General features: G+C 34.5%; 1 protein-coding gene and 1 long non-coding RNA gene across 2 annotated transcripts; both read left to right on the forward strand.

The window, feature by feature from the left end:
* The first annotated feature begins 343 nt into the window (after positions 1–343).
* On the forward strand, positions 344–7,219 carry LOC121252430 (calcium-transporting ATPase 2, plasma membrane-type). Its single transcript, XM_041152049.1, is given in 10 exon segments — positions 344–437; positions 608–655; positions 753–1,014; positions 2,531–2,585; positions 2,665–3,954; positions 3,957–4,612; positions 4,721–4,879; positions 5,792–5,963; positions 6,076–6,374; positions 6,589–7,219. Coding segments are annotated over 8 exon segments (3,054 nt in total). The 5' UTR covers positions 344–437; positions 608–655; positions 753–831; the 3' UTR covers positions 6,829–7,219.
* A 2,888-nt stretch (positions 7,220–10,107) lies between these two features.
* Positions 10,108–11,134, forward strand: LOC121267883. The gene is made up of 3 exons (XR_005941092.1): positions 10,108–10,245; positions 10,939–10,990; positions 11,102–11,134. It is a non-coding gene; the product is annotated as an uncharacterized LOC121267883 (long non-coding RNA).
* Positions 11,135–14,725: the final 3,591 nt, after the last annotated feature.

Here is a 14,725-nt window from a genome sequence, read left to right on the forward strand (position 1 = left end):
AATAATATTAAAATATATATTCTAATAATATTTTATTTAAATTTTTAATTTTAATCTCAATTCACCTCATCTTATTTTTAAAAATAAATAAATCCTTAAAAAATATAATCAAAATTAATTATTAATATCCAAAAGTTGAAAAAGATTATATTTAGATTAAATTGAATTGAATTAAAATGATAAAATATTATTTTTTAATATTATTATTAATTTTGAATTTAAAAAAATTAAATTATTTATTATATTTTATATTAAAATTTATAAAAATTATAAAAATAAATTGAGATGAGTTGAAGATAAAACGAAGCCTAAACCTAAATAAATTGCAGGAGTAGCCTTTGACCCGTTGGTTTCGTTCCTTCCCAGATTGCAAAAAACCAGGACGATTAAGCTCTCTACAGTCGAGTAAACTCCAGACAGTTATTCCCCTCTCACAAGTAATGCAACCAATTTCGGATCCTCTTTTCATACCTTCCATTTTTGTTTGTCCATTTCCTAACCCCAAAATCCCAAGCAAAAACAAGAGAGAGGACTGATTAATTATATAATCTCAGATAATGCGATTTACTTTATTCTCAGCTAACTCTTCTTTTTAATTTATCGACAGAAGCGTGTCAGAACTTCTACCTACTCGCCCTTCTTCGTCGAAAGATCTCATGTATTTGTTGAGAAGTTGTTTGCCTTTTTGGACCGAAGCTTTTTCCTATTCAATTTCATATTAATATACAGCGAGGGAGACGCGACTTTGGTTGTAGATACAACAGCAAGAAGAAGAAGGAGGAGGAAAAGTATAAAAAGGAATTGGGTGAGTGGAAAGCATAGAAATTGGAAATGGTGGTGGAGAAGTATTTGAACGAGAATTTTGGGGAAGTGAAGGCGAAGCACTCGTCGGAGGAGGTGCTTCAGAAATGGAGGAACCTATGTTTCCTGGTGAAGAACCCGAAGCGAAGGTTTCGGTTCACTGCCAATCTTTCCAAGCGTTATGAAGCAGCTGCTATGCGCCGTTCTAATCAGGTCTTGATTTCTATTTATAAATCGAACACGCCATTAGAGGTTTCTAGGTCTTCATTTAAGTCCATCTTCTCCGTCTCCGATTCTAGATCACGGTCTATGTACCATATCCTTCGTTTACGAACATCACACACACACAATACAAACATTTCAAGAAATTTTCTCATTGACTTCTACTTTTAAAAAAGAGCTTTCTTAAAATAATTGAATTTTTCTGCTCATAATAAGTGAATAAAATAAAAATAAAAATAAAAATAAAAAGTATGATGCGTGAGATATGAAAATGATGAACATAATTTTTCTTTAAAAATTATTCGGAGATTATTTGGGTACTTAAATATTTTCACATATTTTCAAACTTTTCATGATTTTCTTCTAAAATATCACTCAAGCATAAAACATTTTTCAATTTTAAATTTTCAACTTTTCTTCTAATCATTATCTAAACACAAAACCTAATACAATTTTCTAAAACTTTAAAATAAAACATAAAAAATAATACATTTTTTTTTTAAATTTCAAAATAAAAATAATATTTAATTTTATAATATTTTTATTCAATTTTTTTTCTATCATTTCTCAAAATCCAAACGAGCCCCTAATTAGAACTTGGCTTGTTTAATATCAATCTAATTCTCCTTTCAAATAAATGTAGAGAAAAAAAGCAGTTGCTTGTCTATGGAGATTGGTATAGATATTCATACGAATCTCCATTTCCCTCCAAGATCCCCGGGGTTTTCCATTTCCTTTTAAATGTGTCAATAGATATTGTTATGACTTTGTTTGAAGTGCAAAGTATAAAAAGTCGGGTAGATGTCTTGGCCTGTAAATGACTTTCAAAATTGTATACGAGGAAGACTTTGTGCATTAACATCATAGAATCAGTCAATCAGGCTAAGATGATAACATTTTATTCTCTGGCTCTTTTTATTTGCTCTTTTACCCTTTTTCAGGCTCAAATCCCAAATTTTATTGTTCTGACTCTTAGCAATTCCATCATCCATGTTTGAACTAAACCATCAACTGCCATCAATGTCATAATGTGACGAAATCTCAGTCAAGGATGCCCTGTACATTTAAAAAAATCCCTACTTGGGAGTGGAATGAGAGTGGAAATCGTCTGATTGATATATTAAACCTCATTACATTTTAATGAAGGCGAGGGATGCGAGTTGGTTGCTTTATTAAAATTACATGTCAACATCCAATATACTTCTTACCTAACTTTGAAACATCCTGAAGTAGTTTGAATCTTTTTGAAACATAACTTTGCTTCTTTTTCTTAATTCACGTACTCTGTCCACTCCCATTGACTTGTGTTTGTTCGTCTTGGATCTTGTTGTTAATGATTGCATTCCCTGATCTTTTTTAAGTGTACTTCTAGTGCAAAATAGAATTCTCGATACCTGAATTCGTCTTGTTCACATGGACTAACAAAATATCAAATCATTCTAAGATTATGATAATCACTTGTTCTAAATTTGGTATACTAACTACTTCTCTATCTTGAATCGTGTAGGAAAAGTTAAGGATTGCTGTTTTGGTTTCCAAAGCTGCATTTCAATTTACTCTCGGTAAGTTTCTCCAACGTTCGTATCAATTTAGATTAAGTTATTTGAAAAGATTTTCCAATCTGACTATTGTGGTCTGCAGGAGCTGCAGGGCAGCCAAGTGACTACAAAGTACCTGAGGAAGTTAAAGCTGCAGGTTTTCAGATTTGTGGTGATGAATTGGGATCTCTTGTTGAAGGTCATGATTCGGAGAAGCTAAAATCTCATGGTGGAGTAGTTGGTATTGCAGAAAAGCTCTCCACTTCAACCAACAATGGACTGACTACTGATAGTGATTTGAATCGTAGACAAGAGATCTATGGCATCAATAAATTTACTGAGAGTGAAGGACGGAGTTTCTTGGTATTTGTTTGGGAAGCCCTTCAAGACATGACTCTGATGATCCTCGGCTTGTGTGCTTTTGTGTCTTTGATCGTCGGCATAACTATGGAAGGATGGCCGAAAGGGGCCCATGATGGCCTTGGGATTGTTGCAAGCATCTTGTTGGTGGTCTTTGTCACGGCAACAAGTGATTATCGTCAATCTCTACAGTTCAAGGATTTGGACAAGGAGAAACAGAAGATTGCTATTCAGGTTACAAGAAATGGATACAGGCAGAAAATGTCAATATATGATCTACTTCCTGGGGATATTGTACATCTTGCCATTGGGGACCAAGTCCCTGCAGATGGACTTTTTATTTCAGGATTTTCTGTGTTAATTGATGAATCAAGTTTAACTGGGGAGAGTGAGCCGGTAATGGTAAGTGCTGAAAATCCTTTTCTTCTCTCTGGTACCAAGGTTCAAGATGGATCATGCAAGATGATTGTAACTACTGTTGGGATGAGGACCCAATGGGGTAAATTGATGGCAACTCTTAGTGAAGGTGGAGATGACGAAACCCCATTGCAGGTGAAATTGAACGGAGTGGCAACCATTATAGGTAAGATAGGTCTTTTCTTTGCAGTTGTGACTTTTGCAGTTTTAGTGCAAGGATTGCTAAACCGTAAATGGCAAGAGGGAAGTTATTGGAGGTGGTCTGGAGATGAAGCATTGGAAATGTTGGAATATTTTGCCGTTGCAGTTACAATTGTTGTTGTTGCTGTTCCAGAGGGGCTGCCGTTAGCTGTTACATTGAGCCTTGCCTTTGCCATGAAGAAAATGATGAATGATAAAGCACTCGTGCGCCATTTGGCAGCTTGCGAGACTATGGGATCAGCAACAAGCATTTGTAGTGACAAAACTGGGACACTAACTACCAACCACATGACTGTCGTGAAATCATGCATTTGCTTTAACGTCAAGGAAGTGAGTAAACCCAATGATGCTTCTAGCTTGTGCTCTGACTTGCCAGATTCTGCTTTGAAACTTCTTCTACAGTCAATATTTAACAACACGGGGGAGAAGTCGTGGTTAATAAAGATGGCAAATCTGAGATACTAGGAACACCCACTGATACTGCTTTATTGGAGTTTGGCTTGTCACTTGGTGGGGATTTTCAAGCTGAGAGACAAACATCTAAACTTGTTAAAGTCGAGCCATTCAACTCTGTGAAGAAAAGGATGGGGGTAGTGTTGGAGCTTCCTGGAGGAGGGTTTCGGGCCCACTGTAAAGGTGCTTCAGAGATAATTTTGGCTGCCTGTGACAAGGTGATCAATGTGAATGGTGAGATTGTTCCCCTAGATAAATCATCCATTAATCTTCTTACGGACACAATCAATCAATTTGCTAGTGAGGCTCTTCGAACTCTCTGTCTTGCCTATATGGAACTGGAAAATGGATTCTCTTCAGATAATCCTATCCCAGTTTCCGGCTATACTTGTATAGGAATAGTGGGAATTAAAGATCCTGTCCGTCCTGGTGTTAAGGAATCTGTTGCGGTTTGCCGTTCAGCTGGAATTACTGTACGGATGGTTACTGGAGACAATATCAATACTGCGAAGGCTATAGCTCGGGAGTGCGGAATTCTCACAGATGGTATAGCCATTGAGGGTCCAGACTTCCGGGAGAAGAGTCAGGAGGAATTGCTAGAACTAATTCCTAAAATTCAGGTGATTTCATCATTTATTGTTACAGTACATGTGCAATTAGATTGGATCTCTCAGTAGTGATCAAAATTTTCTCAAATCATTGACACAAAAGTTCCACTTTTTCTATAGGTGATGGCTCGATCTTCACCGCTAGACAAGCATACTCTGGTGAAGCACTTGCGTACCTCACTTGGTGAGGTCGTTGCTGTAACTGGTGATGGAACAAACGATGCCCCAGCACTTCATGAAGCAGATATTGGGCTAGCAATGGGCATTGCTGGAACTGAGGTGAGTACTTAATGGGGCTTTCCAAGTGGACCATTTATCAAGTGTCATCTAAAAAGACAGGCATGAATGGCTGCTGGAAGTTACAAGTTAAAATGCTTATTCCATTTCTTTTCTAATCATAGACAATGAAAAATATCTAGCAAATTGAGAGTACTCTAGAAAGTGTTTCATCAGTACAACAGAAATGCCAAAATGGCTTGACATAGTATACAGAGACATTGCAAAGGTTTGTTAAAACCTTGAGAAAAGGATTGAAGGAGAAGGATTCTCGGCTTGAAGTACTGAGAAGGATTTTGTTCTATTTTATAATGACGGATTTTACAAGGCAATATACTACAACATAAATTACAGATCCCTATGATAATGCTAGACCGTATACCAGGTGGCTATACAAGGAAACATTGACAAAGGCTCGGTTCGGATACACAAAACATCTCATCTTATTTCATCATTACAACTTTTCCAAACTCCCACACAAAATATAATAAACAATCCAACTTTTTCAAATCCCAAAATAAAAATTATATTAAAAAATTATATTCTAACAATATTTTATTTAACTTTCAATAAAATATTTCATCTCATCTCATTTGAACTGCGTAATCAAACAAGGTATTAAGTCTTGCCAAATTTGTCTGGATTGCTGGCAGTATCTCCTTACAGCCTTAACAGACATTATAACCTCCTTTTATCTGGAGATGTCTCTCAATTGAGGAAAATGACTAAGAAGGCATGGGAGTAGCTGATGCCAAGAGTTGGATCCTATATTGATATTCTGTCGAGATTTATTTATATAATGGAGTAGTCGGTGTATTCTCATTAGTTCAATTTTTTATTAGTTTTATTTTTTGGTTTTTGATTGAAATTTGTAATAACGTTGCAATAATTTCAATTAATCTGTATTAAATTCAGGTGGCTAAAGAGAGTGCTGATGTGATAATTCTGGATGATAATTTCTCCACAATTGTGACAGTAGCCAAATGGGGACGATCAGTTTACGTAAATATCCAAAAATTTGTACAGTTTCAGCTGACTGTTAATGTGGTTGCATTGATTGTCAACTTCTCTTCAGCTTGTCTGACAGGTTAGAAATCCCACATACTAAATTTATTTCCATTTTTGAGCTTGCCTTCCCAATAAAAGAAAACGCTATTGTCTCATGTCTGCTTATGCCTTCGCCTGAAATCATGCTTCAGGGACTGCTCCCCTCACAGCTGTTCAGCTATTGTGGGTCAACATGATAATGGATACGCTGGGAGCACTTGCACTTGCAACTGAGCCTCCAAATGATGATTTAATGAAACGTTCACCAGTTGGAAGGAAAGGGAAGTTCATCAGTAATGTCATGTGGAGGAATATATTAGGGCAATCTGTGTACCAATTTTTGGTGATATGGTTGCTTCAGACAAAGGGAGAAGCAATATTCCGTTTTGAAGGCCCAGATTCTGATCTGATCCTGAACACGCTTATTTTCAACACGTTTGTCTTTTGCCAGGTAACCTTCCTATTCTGAAAGACCTATAAGTACCTATTTCTTGCAAACTAAGTTTGAAGTGGTATGTGTGATGTATGATTAATGGAAGATGCTGACAAGCAGGTTTAGTTCAACCTAACAGCATATAGGGATAGACTCTGCTTTGTGATAGATAGTTTCTCACCCTTTTAGAAATTTTGTAGCTTACAGGAAGTGACTTGATTTGATTATGCAGGTTTTTAATGAGATAAGCTCCCGGGAGATGGAGGAAATAAATGTTTTCAAAGGCATACTCAATAATTATGTTTTTGTGGTCGTCCTTGGTTGCACTACTCTCTTCCAAATCATAATTGTAGAGTTCCTGGGCACATTTGCAAACACATCACCTCTCACTTTACACCAATGGTTCCTGAGTATTGTGATTGGATTTTTGGGCATGCCGGTTGCTGCCGCCTTAAAGATGATCCCTGTTTGAGACACAATGGGCAACAGATGCCAGTCTTTAAATTACCCTCAGTCAAGGGCTGTTCGTATCCTTGTACAAGTTGCTGGTATTTCAAGTCATGGGATGAAGAGAATTCTTGTCTGGTGGTTGCTTTTTAAGCCTGTAGATACTTGGAAATTTGGAGTCTCATGCCATTCACCCAAGTCCAATTAATTTGTAGGACATCTTTTATGAATTCTTCTTCTCATCATACTTACACCACACACCTGCTAAGGAAAAAAAAAATAATAAAAAGATAAAAAATAAAAGTTGATGTGTGGTGAAGAGACGATGAGTAGAATTTTTCTTCAATATTTACTTCTCTCGCTAGTAATAGTTGTATTTACCAAAGTCATGTAATGAACAGAATTCTTTCATTTTATGTATGCCTTTTCATAGCATTATCACCAATCGCAAACCTATATGTAGAAAAGATTTGTTAGTTTTTTCACTTTTTTTTTAAAAAATATAAAGTGTTTCAAATTAATAAAACTCTAAATTGCTTAAAATTTATTGACACGACCATTTAAAAATTTTTGTCGTATAATGTGTGGACGGACAGCATGATTAGATAGGAATATGATTAATGAAATATATGTTCCATAACATTTCTATGGGTGTCTTAACAGGAAAATATATGTTCCTGCGAACTAAGATAAAACACAGTTTAAAGAACAAAAGCTTCTATATATATATTTTTCTTTTTCCTTCGATTCGAATTTTAAAGATATACATTTTCAAAGCAAGTCAGCCTGGGATAAGTCATCCGTAAGAGCACTTTTATTAGATTAGTTAAAGTTAAAAGATATTTTTTATGAATATAAGATAAATTTGACTTTTGACTATTCCATTCACATAAATCTCCATATTAGAATATTTGGAATTTAACTAATCTAATGTGAGCATATTTTACTATCTAATAGCTAAATACTCATTAGATTTAGCTTTTATCTAATCTAATGAGAGTGCTCTTAGAATTGGAGACCAAAGAGTTCCAGCATCTGAATCAAGAAACACAAATCCTTTTTGGTTTGTGATTGAGAAATCTTCAACTGTGTTAAGAGCTAAATCCAAATTAGCGAGATTTGTAAAGTCCGAACCTTAGAGGAAAAAAAAAAAAGAAACCCTAGCAGAGGAAGGGTGAAGATTGGGGATAAATAAACCTCAATTTATTAAAAAGTGAAGTCCTGTAAGTGAGTTACAAAAATAAAATAAAAATAATATTTATAACATGTACAAAATAATCAAATAGAGACGTGTATTTAAAAGTCAATATAAGATAGTAGAGTGATCACTCCATTATTAGTCACTATTATTTAATATTTTATTATTTTTATTTAATATTTTATTATTACTATTAATAAATTATCACCTCAATACCCAAATTTACCCAAAAAAGAAACAGAGCGAGAGTGAGACATGCATTTGTGGGTATAGATATAAGTGTTTCGGGCAGGTTTGGGGGGTGGGATGGAAATTTTGTGTTTTGTTTTAGTGTTTAAAATATTATATTTTAGTATTATTATTGTTTTGAGATTTGAAAAATTTGAATTGAGATTTGAAAAAATTGAATTGTTTATTATATTTTGTATAGAGATTTAAAAAAAGTGTAATGATGAGATGAGATGAGATGAAAATTTTGTGTCTCATTGCACCTCCCAAACCTGCCTGCAAGGGCCTGAAGAATCTGCCCAGCTCCTCACCATGTGCCTATTAGGTTGACCCAAGTTTCACGGCCACCCATACAAGCCCCACGAACGTAGTTTTTTTCTTCTTTTTTTCTTAAGAAAAAATTTAATTCTAAGCGATTTTGTATATTAATATGCGTACTCATTCAATATAATTGGTTAAAAAATAAATTTTATTGAAACAATATTAATTTGAATTTAGAATATGAAAATAATAATATTAGATAAATTAGTACGTAAACTTGCTTATACATAATAAAATTCTTTTTTAAAATAGGTTGTCTATGGTGAACGTTTGACGGAAGAGTTAGAGGAAATGGAGGCAGGCATTCGTCAGGGGTTGGGGTTTGCTGATTTCTAAAAAGGAGATGAGAAGGGGGATATTGGGCAAGAGACATGCTTTGTCTTTGTTTTTTTTTTTTTTTTTTTCTTTTTATAAAAGAATTATAAAATGTGGCATGCCACCTAAAGTAAAAAGGAAAAACGAAAAAATGGAACGGTAATTATAACATAACCCATACATTATATAATCATGTTTTAAAATAATGACAGTTTAATAAAATATTTTATAAAAGTAATATTATTTTATAAAAATATCTTTACTTAAAAAATGTATTATAATATATGTTGTAAAATATAATGTGTATATCATTGCTTTTAAAAAAAAAAAAAAGCCATTTCACGATCAATCATTTTCCGATACGAAACACGACGAGGTCGGTCCCGCCATTAGAAATAAGAATCATGCTAGCGATTTAGTCACTTATTTAATTATTAAATAAAAAATCAATAAATTAAAAAATTAAAATACATGAATTGCAAGACGAGCAGTAAGTTTGAAGAATCCAACTAACATTTTCTAATAAATAAATAAATAAAAAGCAATTTAAAAGACAAAAGAAAAAAATCGACTTTCCAATCAGAAACACGGAGCATAAGAGGAAGTACCGTTTTTAATATCTTTAATGAATTAGTTAAAGTTAAATGATATTTTTTTATAAATATAAGATAAATTTAACTTTTATTTCATTAACAAAAATTTAATAGCTATTTTTTAATATATAACAATAAAATAATATAAGATAAATTTAATTTTAATTATTCACATCAAATTTTTACATTAGATTATCTATTTATTCATTATATAATAATGAGTAACTAATAATTTTAAAATATTTAATTTTTTTAATTATTAATTTATTTAATTTTATTATATTTTACTATTCTACCTATTATATATTAATTAATAATTATATTCTAATTAAATTAATATATCACTAACTCAAATTAATATATCAATTATGAAAAAATATGTGATAGAAAAAAATAGAAATAAATAATTGATAAAATATATATTTAATGTATGTATAATAATCTTCAAATTTAAAAAAAATTTTGAAAATTACTATAGTTTAAAATTTAACTAATTCATTATGAATATATTTTACTTTCTAATAATTAAATATTCAATAGTCAATAAATTTAATTTTTAACTAATACACTGAGAATGCTTGCATCACAATTTCCTGATCTGCTTCACGCGGTATTCCATGTCCTACTTGTCTGCGTCTCACTATCCAACGGCTGGAAACCAAACCTAAATAAATTGCAGGAGTAGCCTTTGACCCGTTGGTTCCGTTCCTTCCCAGATTCCAAAAAACCAGGACGATTAAGCTCTCTACAGTCGAGTAAACTCCAGACCGTTATTCCCCTCTCACAAGTAATGCAACTAATTTTGGATCCTCTTTTCCTTATACCTTCCATTTTTGTTTATCCATTTCCTAACCCCAAAATCTCAAGCAAAAACGAGAGAGAGGACTGATTAATTTTATAATCTCAGATAATGCGATTTACTTTATTCTCAGCTAACCCTTCTTTTTAATTTATTGAGAGCATTAACATTGGCTTGGATAAATATATTTTTAAAATTTAGTCAATATTATACTTTTTTATATTTGTCTATTCTATTTAAATTCAGTTCCCATATTAGATTAGCCATTTACTTTTTATAAAATAATAAAATATTATTAAATTAATAATTTTTTATTTAATTTATTTATATCACATTTTATAATTCTAGCAATTTAATATTAATAATAATTATATTCTAATTAAATTAATATTAAAAAAAATCATATTTTCAATGGTCATTTAATACTAATAACCAAAAATTGAGATTAAACTTATCTAATATTCTATCTAAATATTCACTAACCATATTTTCAATAGAGTGAGAAATTATTATTTTAACTTTTGGTAAATCAATTTGGTTCTTCAAATTTGGCCAATCACTGTAGCAAAAATCTAAATTGTTTTAGAGATGCTTAATCTAATATGGGGTCTTTTTAGTACAACTTATCTAAATTTTGACCAACCTTCCATTTTATCCAAGCCGATGCTAGTGCTTTGACAGAAGTGTGCCAGAACTTCCTACCTACTCGCTCTTCTTCGTTGAAAGATCTTATGTATTTGTTATGGTTGTCTGCCTTTTTGGATAGAAGCTTTTTTCGATTCAATTTCAGAACGTTTGAAAGTCATATTAATATACAGCGAGAGAGATGCGAATTTGGTTGTAGATACAACAACAAGAAGAAGGAGAAAGAAAAGTATAAAAATGAATTGGGTGAGTGGAAAGCATAGAAATTGGAAATAGTGGTGGAGAAGTATTTGAACGAGAATTTTGGGGAAGTGAAGGCGAAGCACTCGTCGGAGGAGGTGCTTCAGAAATGGAGGAACCTATGTTTCCTGGTGAAGAACCCGAAGCGAAGGTTTCGATTCACTGCCAATCTTTCCAAGCGTTATGAAGCAGCTGCTATGCGCCGTACTAATCAGGTCTTGATTTCTATTTATAAATCGAACATGCCATTAGATGTTTCTAGGTCTTCATTTAAGTCCATCCTCTCTGTCTTCGATTCTAGATCATGGTCTTTGTACCATATCCTTCGTTTACGAACATCACACACACACACACACACACACACACACACACACAACACAAACATTTCGAGACTATACAAAAAAAGCTCTTAGTTAGGTGTACATCAAAACTATAAATGAAGCCAAGTTCGAGAACATCCCCGTATAATATATACGCGCGCATATCTGATATATATACTTTCCTCGTCGGTTGTCTGGTCGTCTTCATCCTAGCTATTACATTGCATATTCATTCAGCCGCAAAGTGCTAATCTAACTGTCACCCACTGCTCTCATCTCAGAAGCCAAGTTCCAACAAGTCCGACATGGCCGCATTTGCTACTTCCAATATAGCTGCTGCTGCTATGGCCCCTCGGTGGATCCCAAAACGAGGCCGTGTTCTCAAGAAGCTTTTTGTGTGCTTTCAAGAAGAGACTCAGGCACCTACCCATTAGCGAGATTGAGGTTATGATTGGGGGAAAAAGCTAGGGACCCTAAAGAAACAAAGTACTGCTCTTGATTTGATTTTAAACACAACAAATATTGCAATTCATATTAGCCTTAAATACAAGTTCCTAATGAGCTATCTATGGAAATATACAACGTAAGACATTTACATAGTAAATAAAAAACTGACAGCATTTACAAATAAATTTCAAACGATCCATTGATTTACTGCTGGACAGATTTGCTGCTGATTTGTTGCTTTAGCTGGGATTGTGACAGATCTTCATCATCTTCTTTAATACGCCCCTGCAAGAACGGAATTGCATCAGTAAGACTGATCTTGTTCTTGAGATGATTTGTATGTTGCCGTGAGAGAGGCTTGGTCAATAAGTCAGCAAGTTGATCATTGGTATGAAAATGCCGGACATTAAGTATTTTTTTCTGAACCAAGTCACGAAAAAAATGAAGATCAAGTTGAATGTGTTTCATCCTTGAATGCTGAACCGGATTGAAGCTAAGGTGAATGGATTACAAGTTATCACATAACAACAATGGAGGATTTTTGAGAGGAAACTGCAATTCTTGAAGAAGAGATAGAACCCACATACATTCAGCAGCAGTTGTTGCTAATGCTCGATATTCCGCTTCGGTAGATGAGCGAGCAATCGAACGTTGTTTTTTTTAGCTCCATGATATAGGTGTTGAACCAAACAAAACTAAATATGCTGAGGTCGAACTTCGATTGTCCAAATTACCTGCCCAGTCCGAATCCGAGAAGCATACAAGAGCTGGATCAGTTGCTTTTCTTATGGTGATGCCATGAAAAATTATATTCTTCAAGTATCTCAACAATCTCTTAATAGCTGTCCAGTGAGTTGTAGTGGGAGCATGCATGAACTGAGAGAGTTTGTTAACGGCAAAGCTGATGTCAGGCCTAGTTAGGGAAAGGTATTGCAGGCCTCCAATAACTCTTCTATATTCAGTGGCATCAAATGAGGAGGTACCATCATCAAGCTTTAAGGAAACTGAGGTTGACAGAGGAGTTGTGACATCTTTTGCACCCTCCATACTTGTTCTGCCAAGTAGTTCTCGGATATATTTGTGTTGACTTAGAAATAGTCCATCTCTTGTTGGTATTACTTTTATGCCAAGAAAGAAGTGTAGAGACCCCAAGTCTTTAAGAGAAAATTTTTTTCCAAGCTGATCAATGATGCTTTCCACAAATATTGAATTATTTCCAATAATGACCAAGTCATCAACATATACTAAGCAGTAAACAATGACAGAATCATGGTGATACACAAATAAAGAGGAATTAGATTTTGCATTCATAAACCCAAACTCAAGTAAGGCATGTTTGAGAGCTGAGTACCAAGCACGAGGTGCTTGTTTGAGTCCATATATTGCCTTTTTGAGGCAACACACATAATCTGGTTTTTCTGAATTCTGAAAACCTGGAGGTTGTTTCATGAATACTTTCTCAATGAGATGACCATTTAAAAAAGCATTGTTTACATCTAATTGTCTGAGTGACCAACCCTTCATCACAACAATAGATAAAACAGTTCTAATTGTCACAGGTTTGACCACTGGACAAAAAGTTTCTTTGTAGTCCAAGTTAGGCCTCTGATTGAAACCTTTTGCCACAAGTCTGTCTTTGAACCAATCAATTGAACCATCTGCATTTCTTTTAATCCAAAAGACCCATTTGCATCCAATTATATTGCAACCTTTTGGAGGTGGAACAAGCTGCCATGTATCATGACTCGTGAGGGCAGTTAATTCCAAGGACATGGCTTGACGCCATATGGGATCAGAAATGGCGTCAGAGATTGTGTTGGGTTCCAATGATGGGGGAATGGGATGCTTGGTGACCAAAAAAGATTTTTTTGGTCTGTAAATGTTGTTCATTGATCGGGTTACCATAGTGTGTGTGCGCAAATCAACATGAGAGGGCATCACAGACTCAGTTTGGCTAGGAACAGATGCACGAGGTTCGGAAATAGGAAAAGAGGAAATTTGTTCAACCAATGGAGATGAAGAAGAGATATTTACTTGAGAGAGATTCGGATCCGGAGAAGATGCAACCCGAGGCGAGCGATCCATGAATGTATCCATTGCCAGAATCGTGAGAGGTGGAATCGCAATAGGTGAGATTTTGGGCAAAGAAATCGAGACATGAGACTGTGTTTCACTTGAGGGCAGAGACGTGTCTGGACGATTTAGAGAGCTGGGCATTGCAAAGGGAAAGTTCCCTTCATCAAATAGGACATGCCGAGATTGATAAAGACGCTGCGTTTTGGGCTCCATACATAAATAGGCATTTTGAGAAAGAGAGTAACCCACAAACACACATGTCGTGGCTTTGGGTTTCAACTTATTGCTGTTATAGGGCCTGGTAAGAGGGTAACACAAGCAATCAAACTGTTTGAGTTTTAGGTAATTAGGTGCTTGTTTAAACAGATTCTCAAAGAGGGATTTATTTTGAGTTATAGAGCTTGGCATCCTGTTGATAAGATAGGCAGCGGCCTGAAAGGCATAAGGCCAAAATGATCGAGGCATGTGAGCATCTATAAGAAGTGTTAGCCTTGTTTCAACAAGATGGCGATGTCGTCTTTCAGACATGCCATTTTGTTGTGGAGTGTGTGGGGCAGTGGTATAGTGAGCAATGCTATGGACAGATAAATAAGATTTTAACCCAATGTACTCTCCACCATTGTCAGAGTATAAACTCTTAATTGTGGTGTTAAATCCATTTTCCACAAGATGTCGAAATTGAGGAAAAATAGTTTTGACATTAGATTTATTGGGCATAGGATAGAGCCAAATATATTTGG

Source organism: Juglans microcarpa x Juglans regia, chromosome 1D (genome assembly GCF_004785595.1).
Source record: "Juglans microcarpa x Juglans regia isolate MS1-56 chromosome 1D, Jm3101_v1.0, whole genome shotgun sequence".
NCBI classification, from domain to species: Eukaryota; Viridiplantae; Streptophyta; class Magnoliopsida; order Fagales; family Juglandaceae; genus Juglans; species Juglans microcarpa x Juglans regia.